This window comes from Haliaeetus albicilla, chromosome Z (assembly GCF_947461875.1).
Source record: "Haliaeetus albicilla chromosome Z, bHalAlb1.1, whole genome shotgun sequence".
Classification (NCBI taxonomy): Eukaryota; Metazoa; Chordata; class Aves; order Accipitriformes; family Accipitridae; genus Haliaeetus; species Haliaeetus albicilla.
Window position 1 is genome coordinate 27413106 of NC_091516.1, and position 15289 is coordinate 27428394.

At 36.7% G+C, this 15289-nt stretch overlaps 1 protein-coding gene across 1 annotated transcript in view; it reads right to left on the reverse strand.

Annotated features, from left to right (window-relative positions):
- TMC1 (transmembrane channel like 1) overlaps positions 1-15289 on the reverse strand; it is a 72673-nt gene that overhangs the window by 27756 nt on the left and 29628 nt on the right. Inside the window, exons 6-9 of the mRNA XM_069776075.1 lie at positions 14837-14918; positions 7736-7842; positions 6374-6472; positions 1981-2123 (exon numbers count right to left, since the gene is read on the reverse strand). Of these exons, the coding sequence (XP_069632176.1) occupies positions 1981-2123; positions 6374-6472; positions 7736-7842; positions 14837-14918 (431 nt within the window). The remainder of the gene's footprint in view (positions 1-1980; positions 2124-6373; positions 6473-7735; positions 7843-14836; positions 14919-15289) is intronic.

A 15289-nucleotide genomic window follows, 5' to 3' on the forward strand; every position in this document is an offset into this window, starting at 1 on the left:
GAAAGGCAACACCTATTTTAAAGCTCACTAATGCAGCAGAGTTATGTTATTAGTGTCAATACGTTCTACATACCACATCTTTAACAGTTCAGTAAAATACACACTCTCAAATCTAAGAAGAGAATAGTAAGTAAATAATACAGAAAATTCTTCTGACCTGTCATAAACCAATACCAGGGTTGGATTTTTTTGTTTTTCCTTCTATATATACAGAAGGAACAGAGATCATGGAAGGTTCTTAGTAGGATCTGCCCTGATGCTGTTTTCTAGACTAAGATAATTCCTTCTCAAGGATTCCTAATGAAATAGTGAACAGTCTTGTGGCTGAGATATAATTTCTTTGAGACCAGAAATGTTTCCATTTTATGTTATGGACTGGAAGACCTGTAGAGAGGAGCCCTAAATCTAAATACTTCCCTAAATAAAATAATAATGCTTATAATCCTCACTACCTCTTTCACGTAGACATTCCCTTTTCCAGATCTCAGTCAAAAGAAGAAAAATTGTTGCACCTCCTGTTGCACTTCTTTTAGTTGCTGTGCCCACTGTATTGCTTTTTGGAGAAACAGCAAAGAGCAGAAGACTGCAAGAGCTGCTCATAAGGTTATCAAAATATTGATCAGCATTAGTGTCATGTGGCTTGATAGGAGGTCAACATGTACAAAGTATTTTTTCCTCAAGGATATTCTTCTGTTTGGGCCACAGGCATTTTCTTCTAGAAGGATTTTTTTTGTTGTTTTGTTTTTGTTCTGGGTGTCAGTCACTGAAATACAATTGTCTGATACTAAGACTTTTCTAATCTTCACAGCTACATTATCAAAAAATATTTTAAAATATATTTTCAAGCTAAACCAATTACTTTTTTATTGCAGTAGTTTGTTCCTTCTCCAGAAATACATATATGTATCTGAAGGCTTTTTTTTTCTTTTGAAATGCTTCTTGCCCTATGCAGGAAACCATGTAATATTTGAAAAACAGAACATGAACTAATCTAGTGCTCATGCACTCATTCACTGTAGGGATCTTTTAAAGCTACCAATATAGCTAGCTGTATTGTGGTAGGTAGTCACCTTGCTTCAGTCAAGAGTATTAAAGATTATATTCATTGGTGGCTGATGTCCTTAGAAACTATCAGAATTATCACAGCTTATTCCAACAGTGAATTATTGTGAATAACAGTTTTATAACTGTGTTTAATAATTGTGAATAATAATTTTATTTCATTTAAATTCTGACCCTAAGACAAAATTCAAGTCCAGAATTTGAAAGGCAAAAGGCTACTATATCACCAGCTGAACTGCATAAACCCTGTTTCACTGAGCCCTGTGCTTCCTACTGCTTAAATGTTATGTTCTTAACATTGTAGTAAGCATAGTTTTCACACTGCTGGAGATTATTTTGTGTTCCACAGAATATTAAACCCTTGCTATGGCCAGTAGCATTAATTCTTTCCTCTACACCACTGTACAAATGTGACCTAACCACTATAGTCTTGCTGAGGATCATTTACTGCTGACTGTGAGCTACACACAGAATTATTTGCCATGTTTCTTTCTTTGTCTTCTTCTTTCACAGAAGAATTTAACTCACATAAGGTATCATTAAAGGTAGAACAATTGAATTTCCTGGATGTTAGCTGACATTCTGCTAGATGCAGAGTATTATGAAAAGATGGGCTGACAGCTCTGTTCCTTACTTTATGCATACATTTTTCATTTTGAAGTTGCAGCAGGGAAGCGTTACGTTATTTCAGTAAGGATTTTTTCCCATTTCCACTGCACTGCAACGCAGCTGCTGGTGCAGAACAGTAGATAAATAAATACAGGCTGAAGGAATCTTGCCTGACTTTGACCTTGCACTTGATCTAGCATTGTCCTGCCCTTACAATAATCATATTTTTAAAAAGATAGTCTCAGTGGTCAGGAGAGGAATTATCTGCCTTTCTGAATGTACTGTACTCCAGAGCCAAGGAAAACTCACGTTCGAATGACAATCATAAAGCTGTAGCCAATAGTCCCAACTCCGACAAGGAAATATGAAAGAGGCATCCTGAACTTGAGCCATCCAATTGTCCTCTGGTTATTGTAATAACCATAAAAGAGTACAGAATACTGTGCAAAGCCCTGTAAATTCAGCAAAAATTATAATGTCACATCTGTTAAATATGCACATGTTCAGAAATTGTACCAGTAACAATGTACAGAAACATTCATTTCAATGCATTCAAAACAGCTGTAAGCATCACTATAATAAATATCACAGGATGGAAAATCTCTCCTTTCATTTAGAAAGACCTAAATATTTCATGTCAACTTTCAAATCTTTTATATTTAAAACTCTTCATGGGCACAACATCTACGATTTAATGAGTCAAAATTTTTCATCTACATACTTCTTGTAAAGAAAAACCATTTCATTTTACAAAATCTGTTTTACAAATTACTTGCAGATAAAATGCCAGATTCTTAACCTAATTTTCATGTTTCTAAAATTTATTTGCATAGCCTATTTGATATAAAATTTTCATACACCTTCTCTGTCTAGCAATGTTGTCTGCTGTTCATTGGGTGATCATTCTATATAGATTAACCAATAGTTAACTGCATTTTATGGATGATTATTCAGTATGCAGTGTTTTTTAATGCTTAGACTCCAAGGCTATAAAAAGTGCAATGTAAGTGTACTTTCCTTCTCAGCAATTCAAAGTATATCTCCTCTTCTAAAAATCTTAATGAGAATTACCCTCTCTTCTATGGGTTGGATTGCTGATTTTTTGAAATAATTCAATGGTACATTATTAAATGTAAGCAATTGCTGGTATCTAAAATGATTCAAATACCTAAAACTTCCTGATAATCATCAGGTTAGAGCAAGAACTTGCTTCCTAGAAGAAGACTGTATCCAGAGCCTTTGCAAGGAGAACTCAGCACATGCACAGCAGTGGCAAACCTCCAGCTGGGTGTAATGACTTCAAGTCAAATACAGAGTATTTGACCATGTAATTAGTGGTTAGACCATGCATTATTTTGACACTAGTACAGTAAGCTGAGGGGTTTGTGAATTAAAAAAGCCATTTACTTGCCTTCTGCTTTTCATTTGCTCATTTTACTTAAAATAAATAATATCTTTCTTATATATTATTGCAAAACATGCACTTAACTTATTTTAGCCCTCATTAGATATGAAATGAGTCATGGTGTTATCTGGAAAACCTAATTCACAATTCTAAGATGAAAATGAAATATTAATATATGATAAACAGAAGTATTATTCAAACTGTCTTGCTTTGGTAATCAGCATATCTCATTTTTCCTCCTATCAGACTAGGTTTGAGAGATGTGCCTAGACATAACAGATAATAGTATGTTCTTCTCTGATAAGGGAATTATTGTTATAGAACACATTTATAACTAATTACTAGTAAAACATCTATAGCAGTCAGGACACATTCAAATTCAATAGTATGTCTTTTGCATCCTTTTGCTCATTAAAGCATCCTATAACTCTGTCTTAGCCCAGGTTTCAATACAGCCTAGCACAGTTCTGGAGAGCCTTTTGGATCCCTCAGATTATTAAAATGCTTTTTAAGTCACTGTGTTCTGCAAAGTCAGAGATAATTCCTCCACTGCATGTCATTCAGTATGTTGTTCCCTGGGGTTTGCCTACTGCATTTCACTGTGAGACTTGAATATCTTTAGCTGTGTAAAGGTAAGCATGCATGGAAGATCTCTCTCACTCCTTTCTGAGCCTAACATAAAAGAGGGGTGAGATAAGAATATTGGTCAAATGCTTTACCGCAATGGCCCTTGAGAGTCCGATTTTTTTAAAGTTTGAATTAATATCTGAACTGTGAAATATACAACGTTAAAACTGAATTCCAATTAAAATACATCAAAATCCAAAACTGTTTCTCTTTGCCATGTCAGTAAAATGAGTACAATTTTAAGCACAAAAAAAGCAAAAGATATGTTGAGCTCATCTTTTCTTTACTGTCTTAAAGATTGGTGGGGTTTGGGGCTTTTTTTAGGATGAAATAATGTTTGCACATGTGGGTTCATTTCTTTGTAACTTACTTGGTAGCATACAAGAACTGCTAGCAGATGAAGGGTACTATTTCCTGTGCTGCTTAATTAAAGATGATATTGTCTTCAGGGAGTATTTGTCAATCTGACACATCTCAAGAAATTTTTTTTTTCCCCTCAGTATTTCACGGGATCCATCTCTTTCACTGCCCTATTCTGTGTTTATTACCTTTGCATTTGCTCCTTGTGTTAACTGCTACTCTCTTATTTATGATATTTTCTTCTTCAGAGCTGTCTGATCCTGTTTCTGACAGTTATTATAAACTTCCTCTCTCTTTCCACCATCTGTCTTCATTCATCTTTTCTCAGATATGTTTCTCTTTAAACCTTATTCCCATTTGCTGTGTAAAGCTCTTCCAGTCTCTACTCTTTTTACAAAATATCCAAGTTAATATGATTCCTTTTTCTCTGGTATCTCACGGATATTTTAATTTCTTATTTTGTAATGTCATGATCTAACTTCCCAGCTACATGTCTAGATGTATTCTTACTGTCACTCAAATACACAAGTCCTGATGAACCAGACATAATGTCATTTTATGCAGCCGTCATTGCAAAATGTTATATGCGTGGCCTTTTAGAAAGATCTTTCTATCCTTTTGTATCCAAAGAGGGTCCATCACTTTATGTGGCAAAATAAAGAAGTAATCTGTTCACTTTGCATACCTTTATAGTCAAAAGACAAACATTGTAATTTCTACCTATTATTTTATTATTTTCTTTTAATTTGGTTGTCTATAGTTAATAAACCTGAAAGATTTGCTTATAAATGAGAAAATGGGTATATCCAGCCAAGTTTTTTCTGATGTTCTGTCATCTTACAACATGATTCTTCCTCCACTGATAGCTGAAGATTGAAAATAGAGCTAGGGAAGCTAAAAAAAGGACCAAAATCTGGCATCATCTGAGTCTCCACGTGAAGGTATTAAGCCACAAACCAAGGGATCCTGTTTGAGATCTGCAAGTCACAAGATTAGGGGTCTCTCCTCCCCTTAACCATACTAAAAAATGGCAATATTAATGAGAAGCATAGATGCTGTACCCTTTTCATGTTTTTTTCAGGAGAGATCAGAGCTGGCCTCCTGTTGGAAAAGGGACAGGTATGAAAATCTGCCTGTGCCCCTCCAGGGATTGCCTGTGTAGAGCTTCACAGCCTGCACTGTTCTCCCCACTGGTACAGCTGGAATAAGACCTCAAATGGTCCAAAGCTACATGGAGAGGCCACTTTAGATGAGTCATTCTGCAGACAGCTGGAGAGTCTGAACTGTAAACTGGAGGAACCTGCACCTGAGTTTATTTTTCCAAGAAATGGGTCTGCTTTCGACATCATATTCATGTTTGCTGTTGCTAAAACAACTCAAGTGCTAAAACATACGTGTATTCATAACTCTTTAAAAGTCTTGGTACTTCTTACAGAAGGGAAAGAGTGCAGGAGATTTAGGGAGAAATCACACTTAGTTCAATGGATGCTGCTTTGATTAATCTGAAGGAAAACCTTAACTAGATCGTTGCACCCTTTCACAGGTGAAGAATACCTTTTGATGACATTGACTGCATGCCGTAGAGAAACCTAACAGCCTTCTAAGCAACATATTGTAATACCAAATTTATAATCAGCTGACTTTATGCAAAGTTGTATCATCTTTATATAAAGAGGCCGACTATAGAGACTTGCCACATGCAAAATTAGATAAAACTGTTGTTTTCAGGAAGAAAAAGCAGTATGACATATACTGTTAGCTTGTCAGCACAGGAGGTATATATCCACAGGATAGACTGGGCATCACATCAACGGTAAAGAATTAAGACATGCTTCTCAATACAGCTAAAATATCTGCATATTCTATAAGACTAAGAAAAACTAAAGATAGAATTCTTTCTTTTAGAAAAAGCCTACAGAGCACATTATTGGAATTTCTTTTCTTTTTTCTAATTCACACTACATCCTCAAATTTGGAACCATAATCATATAAAAACAGAGGACCAAATTTGCCCATAAGAAATGGAAAGTCAGTGCCCAGGGATCTGAATCGAGCTTTGAGACTTTTTCCCATGTGTCTTTGGATTGCTACATATACTGAAAGTGCATGTGGACATTGAGCTTCATTATATGTTTTGTCTGAAGGAAATATCTATACTCACAACTTTGAAAAATATATGTAAATTAATTCTATTGCCATTTCCTCCTGAAATATTTCATATAAAATTTCTGAATATTAAATAATGAAATAAAAGCCCATAATAATCAAATAGTCATGTGAAAATACAATATTGCAAGTTTATGCACTTACACTAAAATCCCAGAGAGTAGCAAAGTTCATAGCACTTGCTTCTTCAGCTCTTGGGACAGTTTTTCTAGGTAAAGAGCCATATGGCTTTCCCATCAAAGCCTGGAACCAAAAAAATGAGAGCAATTTACATTTTAAAGCAAAATACCAACAAAGGGAAGGGACAGTGATCTGTCATTTCTTAGGAAGACTTCTTTTACGCTCCTGAACTCCTTAGTGAGGATGACCTACTTCTCCAATTCTTTTGATCGCTTCTCACATTAATGATTGAAACTATGCTTAAAGTATGCATTTATGGTGTTTTCTAAATTTAAAGTGATGTTCCGCTAGTATCAATGGATTGTCAAACTACATTCAAAGGCAACACAGAGGTCCAAATTCCTCTGATTAGTGGTGTTTGTCTTACAGACAAGACCAGAACATTCATTTTTCTTGCTTTATGGATTTTATTGGGTTTTTAATTGAAATGTATGGGAAGATGCTAGGGATTCAGGTTTTGGATTCTGAGAGTCCCACTGGTGTTGGTGAGATGCTTGTTCAGCCACAGTATATGTCCTCACAGGGTCCTGTCCAGGCTTTAACCTGAAAACTCTTGAGCATTTTCTCTGTTTTGGCTTCAGTGGAAGATGGGTCATATTATTGAAATGCTGTACTAGGATGCTGTTGGAAATTCCTACCTGTTTCCCATCTGCTTACTAGAAGATAAGTAAGAGGATGTGGAATAGTGAAACCAAGGAGATGGTACAATAGTTTTAATTCCATATAAGCCCTCTTTTTAGAAAGACAATATGGTGGCTCAAAGGAACTAGAAAAATATTATATGTCACAGAAGTGATTTCTACCTGAATTACACCTTCTCTGAGCAGCAATATTAACAGTTATGCTGCACACAGTGCAAAACATGAGAGTCCCCTCTCATGACTTTACAGCCCTGTTGGGCCTTATCAGCATGTGAGTATTAAAGCAGCTGGAAAGGATTCATGGTGCCTCAGAGGCCTGGAGTGTATCTTTCTATTGCAATGCACATTTCAGTCAAGATATTCCACTTGGTTGCTTCTTAGTCTCAGTTCCTCTCCTTCTTTTCTACACAGGAGAAAAAAGTTTAGCACCATCCCAGACCATGGACAAATATTTTCAGGACACAAGCCTATATACTTTTTTCTGTTGTGTCTATTTGAAGACACCTCTCTGTAGAGACAACTGTCCACAATCAAAGCACATTTTGACAGCCTTAGTATACATTATTACTTTTAAATGAAGCATAAAGAGATTACAAATTTATTTAAAGGTCCAGTCCTATGAAATCTCACTGAAAAGACAGAAATTCACATAACAATTTTTAATGGTAATTTAAAAGATTCCCACCTCAGGCACCATTACAAGTCCAAAGGTCAGTCCAAAGAGAATCATGTTTATCCCATACATCCAGCGCAAGAATATGAAATAAGATGCTACTGATGAGCCAAAGTGACCTATGAAAACATGAGATGTGAAAAAAAGAGCAGATAAGTTAGTACTCTTATGTTATTTTACCTTAAGATGAAGATGCTCAAAGTTTATTTAAAATAAATAAAATCAGGGGAGGCTTTTCATTTTCTTTATTACCATAATTCTAATAACTTTTTTCTAGATTGCATACTAACGTTCACTGACCTGGCAGATAAACTAGAAACAAAAAATAAAGTATTATTTATACAGAGTATTTAGGGTCATGTAAAAGCTGTGATATTTACTAATATTAAATCCTCTAACAGCAGGATTCAAAGCAAATTACTCCCCCCCCCCCACCTTGGGGATAGTCTTTCCAAGGGCACAAAATACTTGTAAGTGCTGTTGCCAGAGTGCTCACCAGAGTTGTTCACCAGGGGACAACAAAAAGATCTGCAAGTATTTGTACCTTTTCTTTCTCTTACTTTGCTATTTATGTGTTCCACCTGCACCCAGGCGTGGAGGCAGTCCCATCACCAGGTGCACAGATGAAACCTTGGACTCCACTCACTCTAGACCCCTGACCTAGACCTGTGTGAAGAAGAGGAGGCTGCAGGGGAAGCAGTGAGCACTAAGTGCCTGATTTGACCAACAGTTTGCAAGTAAGGCCAAACAGAAATAACAGTCCAAATTCAACCCCATCTTGCTGCAGCACAGCTCTGCTGAATATAAGATGGCTGGCAGTCATGCTCATCTGTCTGTCAAAGTTTGCAGAATACCAGATTTCAATTCCATTACCAGTCAGTCACAGGAAAAAAAAGTGACCTTTCAACAGATTTTTCACACACAGTCTAGTTAAGGAGCCTGATGGCAAATAATGAGAAGAAAATCTCTCTGTTCAGAGGAGTTTACGTTGGTATTTCCACACTGTTTTGCAAGCCTTGTATTAGATTCTTCCATTCTGTAAAATGACATTAACATGACTGGTGCTATTTGGGACGTATATTTATGCAGAATTTACTATAACAACAAAATCAGTAGAAAATGTAATACACTTAAACTGGTGTAACCTCAGAGTATAAAGAGAGACTGACTAGTAAGAGGTTTTTATCAGGCCTGTGCAAAGGGAGGAACAAACCTTTCTGTCAAGGATTTCAGCATTTCAAAATCTGCTTTATTCACAGTTCAGAGTGGAACCAAAATTTTGAAATTGTTCATGAAGAAGTGGCCAATCTTAGTGACCTACATACTGGGAAGTCTAGGTAGAGGCATAAAGCAAGAGACTTTGAGTTAGTTAATCTGGCTGTCATATGCTGATTACCCAATTACAACCCAGCTACAGCCTGCAGGGGTGCTATGGACTCAAAAAAATGAAGTGCAGGAAATTAGGAAGATTTCTGATTTCAATACACTTTTGATACTCTAGACCTCTCCATACCACATCAGGTTTTTTTCTCAAATCCTAATATCCCAATTCTTTTGGGAATGGCTTCTTTTCATGCATTGAGTTATAGCTCTTGTATCAGTTAACCTGATGAAATTACTGCCATGCGTCCATCTGGAACATCTGCATTAAGGCAGTGTATTGGAATTACATGCATCAGTATAGTTATTGCAAGTCACAATGCACAGACTGTACATGGGCTTCATTCCTTTTCACCAATGAGGCAAGAACAGCAATCTCAAGTGAAAAAGCTTAGCTGGGGATGAGGATAATTTAGCTGTGGATGCCCTTAAACACATTTCCAGAGTGGGCAGGTCCAAACAGGGGGGCAACAGGGAACATGGAAAATGGTACAAACAGCCTGCATCATCTGTGAACAAAACCAGTCCAAGTTTCACCAGCGTCTTGAATCCACTCTGGGGTGCAACATGTTCCAGGTATGAAGGAAAGAGTAATACTTTAAAGTAGACTTCGCCATCTTTTCCCACATCCACAGCCTTACCATATTATGCATTGGCATGCAGATTGGCATGCACAGTGTAAATTTCAGCAGTGGAATGAGGAGGTTAGCCCTGTTGCAACACAGCAATGTGTTTTCCCATAAAGTCTTGTTGCACAGATATTACTGAATGTCTATTCCATAACGAAAAGAATAATCTCTTTTCTAAATACAAATACTTCACATATTTATCAACTTCTGTCTCTCTTCAAATCAAAACCCCAGCAGCAGATTCACCTGTTTCCATCACAAGGATGCAGCACAGCAGAGCTTGATGCCTGTTATTCTGAAGCTGAGCTCCCTGTGCTAGAAAGGACTCTCATCTTGAAGCAGGGAGCCTACCTGAGAAAGCCCAGCACTTCATGTTGATATCTGTTCTTTCTAGATAGCTAGCGGCTGGGAAGAGTCAGACCCAACTGAAGAGGGCTGTGGTAAGAAGGGCCCTATTTATTATAATAGGGACCATTATGAAACTAAGCAGAGATTGAAGATGAGTTTTCTTGGAGGGTTTAAATGTAGTTAATACTTTCCTTTTTTCTTCTTTCTATTACTCTCTTTATTTCTTTATTCTTTTATTTATTATTATTAAATGACATTGTTGATTATAATTTTCACAGGAAGGAAAACTCTTTCAAGAATTTTAGTATCTAAACATTAACAACCCCCTGCTGCCAGTCCATAGGCCCATCAGAAATGATCTCTGTATAAAGTTTAAATGTGTCATTAAAACAAGTTTGTAGTTTAGGACCCAGTATGAAAAATTTAAAACAGGGATGTGGCTTCTCATGCCAATATTAATAATGATTAATAGTTAATAATATTTATTTATTTTTCCTATACCTTTTTATAGCACATCTAAGGCACAGTAGTGTGACTGTTGAATTATCTGACTTGACGTGGTGAGGGAGGTTCTTGGGTAACTACAAGTGGCCTTGAAATAAAATCAGAATTAGTTTTTCAAAGCAGACCAGAGCGCTTAGGTTTACCTATAACATTAGCTGGTCACCTTAGATTAGTCCAACCTGTCCTAAAGAAGCCCTTTGTTTATCAAAAGTATCTTCTTGAAGTCTGTTTAAACTTTCCCATCAAGCCAAAACTATGGTAACAAAAAAAGCTTGATAAAACTTGTGATACACCTTGGGAGTTCCCAAGAACACCAGCACAAGTCCAGATCCAGAGAGTTTGTTCGGTATGAAGCTCTTTCTTCCCAGGTCTTTCTAGGGTATAAGTAATAACCCAAGGAACTTTTCAGTTCGGTAGCACTGCCAGGCACATGTGTGCCACTTGCCCCAGTCCAACACATTCTTCATTTGACCTCTTTTTTGCCAAAACTATACTATTTCTATTGACTTTATGTGAATTTAGCAGTTCTGTTGTTCTCATAAAGTGTGTTTATTTCAATGTTGCTTTTCCCATTAAGTTTCCTGCATCAGTTGGCAGTGGCTGGCACAGCTACCTATCCTCTTCTGTTTGTGTGAGAGAAAACTTTCTATGTATCTAACATTGTTTTACCAGTACAGTATTTTCTTTTGAGTCAAAGAAATCTTCCCCAGTACTACCTAACTGATCTTTTACCTCTATACAGGACCTTAATTCACTTTTCATTTGCAATCTGTGTACAACCCTGGCTTCGAGAATGGACCAACACGTAACAACACTACAGTATAAACATCAGGTTTTCTAAAAAAGAGCCTCTATTACATGTTAACTCCTGAACTGCATCACAAAGAAGACAGATTTTTGCCATTCTATTAATATATGTCTTGATCTCCTTTGGTTTGTTGATCCTTTAGATTTTAAGGTAGGTATCATGGTAGTCCTGCATTAATTCTAATTTATAGGGCAAAAATCGTTAGTGCTCTGAAAGTGTGTTCTTTTGGATGTCATGCTAGGTTGCTCAGATGCAGTTTTTTAGAAGGACTGAAGAATAAACATCAGTGTTTCTCAGCAGTCAGAAAATTAAATTTACTTCCCCCATTTTCTACTGTAAACAGTTACTGCCTTGTTTGCTTGGGATTTTTTTACAAAGATCTCACTTTAAGATCAGAAAATGCAAATCATCTTCATATAAGAGCACAGACATGACTTATGCTGACAATTTAATTGGTTGGAAGCTAACAACTGTAAAGGTTTGCCAGGCGTAAACTATTCCCTCACACAAAGGTATTTAGCCAAATGAAGAGGTTACCTATACAGAGTACTCTGCACATAAGTGTCAGGCTTTTGTTCCATTCATGCTCCTGCTGCTTACAACTTCTTTTAGCCAGGATCACTCAAGATTCAAATAGAACTTGAAATTTCGTAAATTCTTGCCTCTCTTTTAGGTGCTATTGGCATGACATCTTCTTATACCCTGTTAATACTTACACTTCTGTGCTTAGTGCCTGCCTTTGGAAAGAAAATAGCTCATAGCATAGTATTAGTAGTGACCATGGAGGATTATATAAAGGTTTTACCCCTAGGTTTTGGGGGGCTAAAAGGCTGTTCATCAGACTATAATCTTGTCTGTTGGAAGGAGCAGAAGCTACCCATGAACATTTCATTTTCAAACATGTTTAACTGGTGAATTAAATATACCAGATACTTACCTGTGTGTATGCATGTGTTCTGGTGGAAAAATTACACAAAAGAAACATTAGTTTAAAAACACTAAACTATGTAGTGACATGGAAAGCAGTTGTACAGACCCAACTCTGTGGTGGAGAACTGGGCAAGCACATTTTGCATCATCAGATTTCCAGGAGTGGTCCAAACAGCCTACTTTACCTGTTACAATCTTAAATAATTTGCTGCTTGTGTCACTGTACTGTCTTCTCAAAAAATGAACTGTCACATAGACAGTGCTCCCTCCAATTTGCTTTATGCAATCATATTTTGCCACACGAAACTGCAGCCTGTGGGAGCTGATGTCACTAAGGACGGACCACAAACAATGCTGTCCAACAACAGTATCTTTTTAAATATTGATCCTGGTGTCCAAGTCCAGTGTTCAACCACTTTCTTCAAACACTCCTCAGTATTTTGGGTGGACTGAAGGATCCAGTGGCCACATGCAAGTTTGTATTGGGTCTGGCTGAGATGGAGTTAATTATCCCCACAGCAGCCCTCATAGTGCTGTGCTCTGTATTGGTAGGTAGAAAGGTGTTGATAACACACCAGTGTTTTGGCTATGGCTGAGCAGTGCTCGCACAGCATCAAGGTTCTCTCCAACATTTGCCCCCCTCACCAGTAGGCTGGGGGTGGGCAAGATCTTGGGAGGCGACGCAGCCAGAACAGAAATGGAGGATAACTCTTTATCATTTACTAAACTTGATACAATATGACCAATGTAGTACATGTCCTAGCTACACATAAATTCAGATGACAACTAGGTTTCTAGAAAAAGTTGAAGCAGCAGTCTTTTTGTCTCTGTAACTCAATGTGTCTTAATCTCTACTCTTCCATTATACACAGACTAGCTTTTTTCCATTTCAATTTCCCTCACTTCCACTTTTTTAATGTCTAAAACCCCCTTTTTTCTGGGACTTGGCATCTTTAGCAGTGTCATCATTAAGGTGACCTTGATCTTAGTACTACAAATTCACTAATATGAGGTACAGACTAAAAGCTACTGCTTGGATTAACCACAATCAAATATATTGTGACTTAAAATTATTTTCCTTAGCAATATTTCAGAGCTGTTCCCTTAAAATCAAGCCTTATTCTAGACTACAAAGTTCTGGACCAAACCGTGGTTTAACTTCTTAAATTACTAATATTCAGACAGAGCATTGTTTCTGCAAGTAAAAGCAACTGCAGCTTGCCTTAGCAATACTCTGAACAGAACAAAAAATAATAGAAAAAGAGTAAACTTCACAATTTTACCTCCTGAGATTATAAAAAGCTACTATCTCAATGTGATTTTTGGACCTTCCAGGTGACAGCAAAAAAAGTTACTCATTTCAAAAGAAAAAATAAATAGATATAAAGGCAGGACTGGAAAAATTATCCTGTTCTATTTTTTGCATTCTGATTTTATAAGGAAAGAAATGTGTCTGTTGGAAGCTATTACTAGCAGAACAGCTTGTGCCAGGACTAGTCCTTTACAGAGGCTTGCAGAAATGTTGCTCCCATGAAACCCCAAGTCTGTTATGTGTACCGACCAATAAAAGACCACATGCATCTTGCTGCTGAGTTTGATTTTAACTACACATATGCAGCAGCTTCTTTCTAAACTCCACCTCAAGTGAGTAGATCATCTGTTCAGCAGTCTGTAGACCATATGTTTAAGGACATTATGTAAGTTCTCTTCAATGGTTATTTTGCAGTCTGAAACTCCACAATTCATCATTTTCCTGTTCTTCTACTGTTCTGGTTATTGTCTTTTGTTGCAACCCACAGCTTCTTCCAATGGCAACTTCTCTAAAATCAGTTTCCATTGCACTTTCATCTGCATTTCATCAGTGGCAGAGCCTCACTCAGGTACCCATGCAGTTAAGCCAAATTTCCTTCAAAGAAAGGGCTGCAGTTTGAATTCATCACTAGAACTGAAACATAAAACTGACTTGTGCCCAAAACCTACTCTCAAACATACCCATAGTACTTACTACACTGTTTTGTTTATATTTATGCCTAATATAAGGGGATATCCAAGAGCAGTATTGTTTTCTTTGTGTTGTATTACATAGTTGAAAATGAGAGAAATAACACTGAAATACCTCTTAAGTAAGGCTCAAGATGATGCAAAAACATCACAGAAATAATTATAGTATAAATACAGACAAAATAAACTGAAGGTAGGCAATAGCTAAATCCCAATTCTGCTTTTCTAGGATTAATTTAAACACTGGCTCCTGACCTGTTACCTGTGTATTGAGGATTTTCATCTGTAACTAACTAACTAACTAACTAGTATAACTAACACTCAAGGATATTTTCAACTAGCTATAATATCAAGCTCAATAAATATTAATGAAAAATAAATACTCATTGGTTTTATACTACACATTGAATACAGACATGTATTTCTAAAGTATCAGAAGTAATTTACCATTTTGGCATGCATCAAGAATATGATACTAGATACTATTCTTTATTACCTTCCATAAGTACTTACTTTCAATCTCCTTAATTTTCATTTCCCAGGGTATGCAGGCTGTCTTAAAATTCTCAAAATCTCTTTGAAATTTCATCCATTTCTGAAAAGGGTCAAGATTAAGAAAAACCACCATCATCTCAGTGCCCAGATGCTCAGTTTCCCCTTGAGCTAATGTAACCCCTCAATCATTCACAGTATCCTTTGGCAGAGCCCACTGCAATAGAAGCACTAGCTTATGAAGAACCTTCTCCTCTTTGTTCTGAATGTGTCTCCTACTGGCTTTGTGTGAAGTCCCTATTTCTTCCACAGGAAGAATGACTAAAAAATCCCTTCCTTTCATGCCATTAATTTTTTTTACAATTGTTTCTGAGAATTTATTTAGTTATTTCCTTTGCTATTCAAAATTCAGATCTAGAGCTCAAGCTGTGTCATTTAATAACAATTACTCTACCCAGTAGTTTACCTATTGGA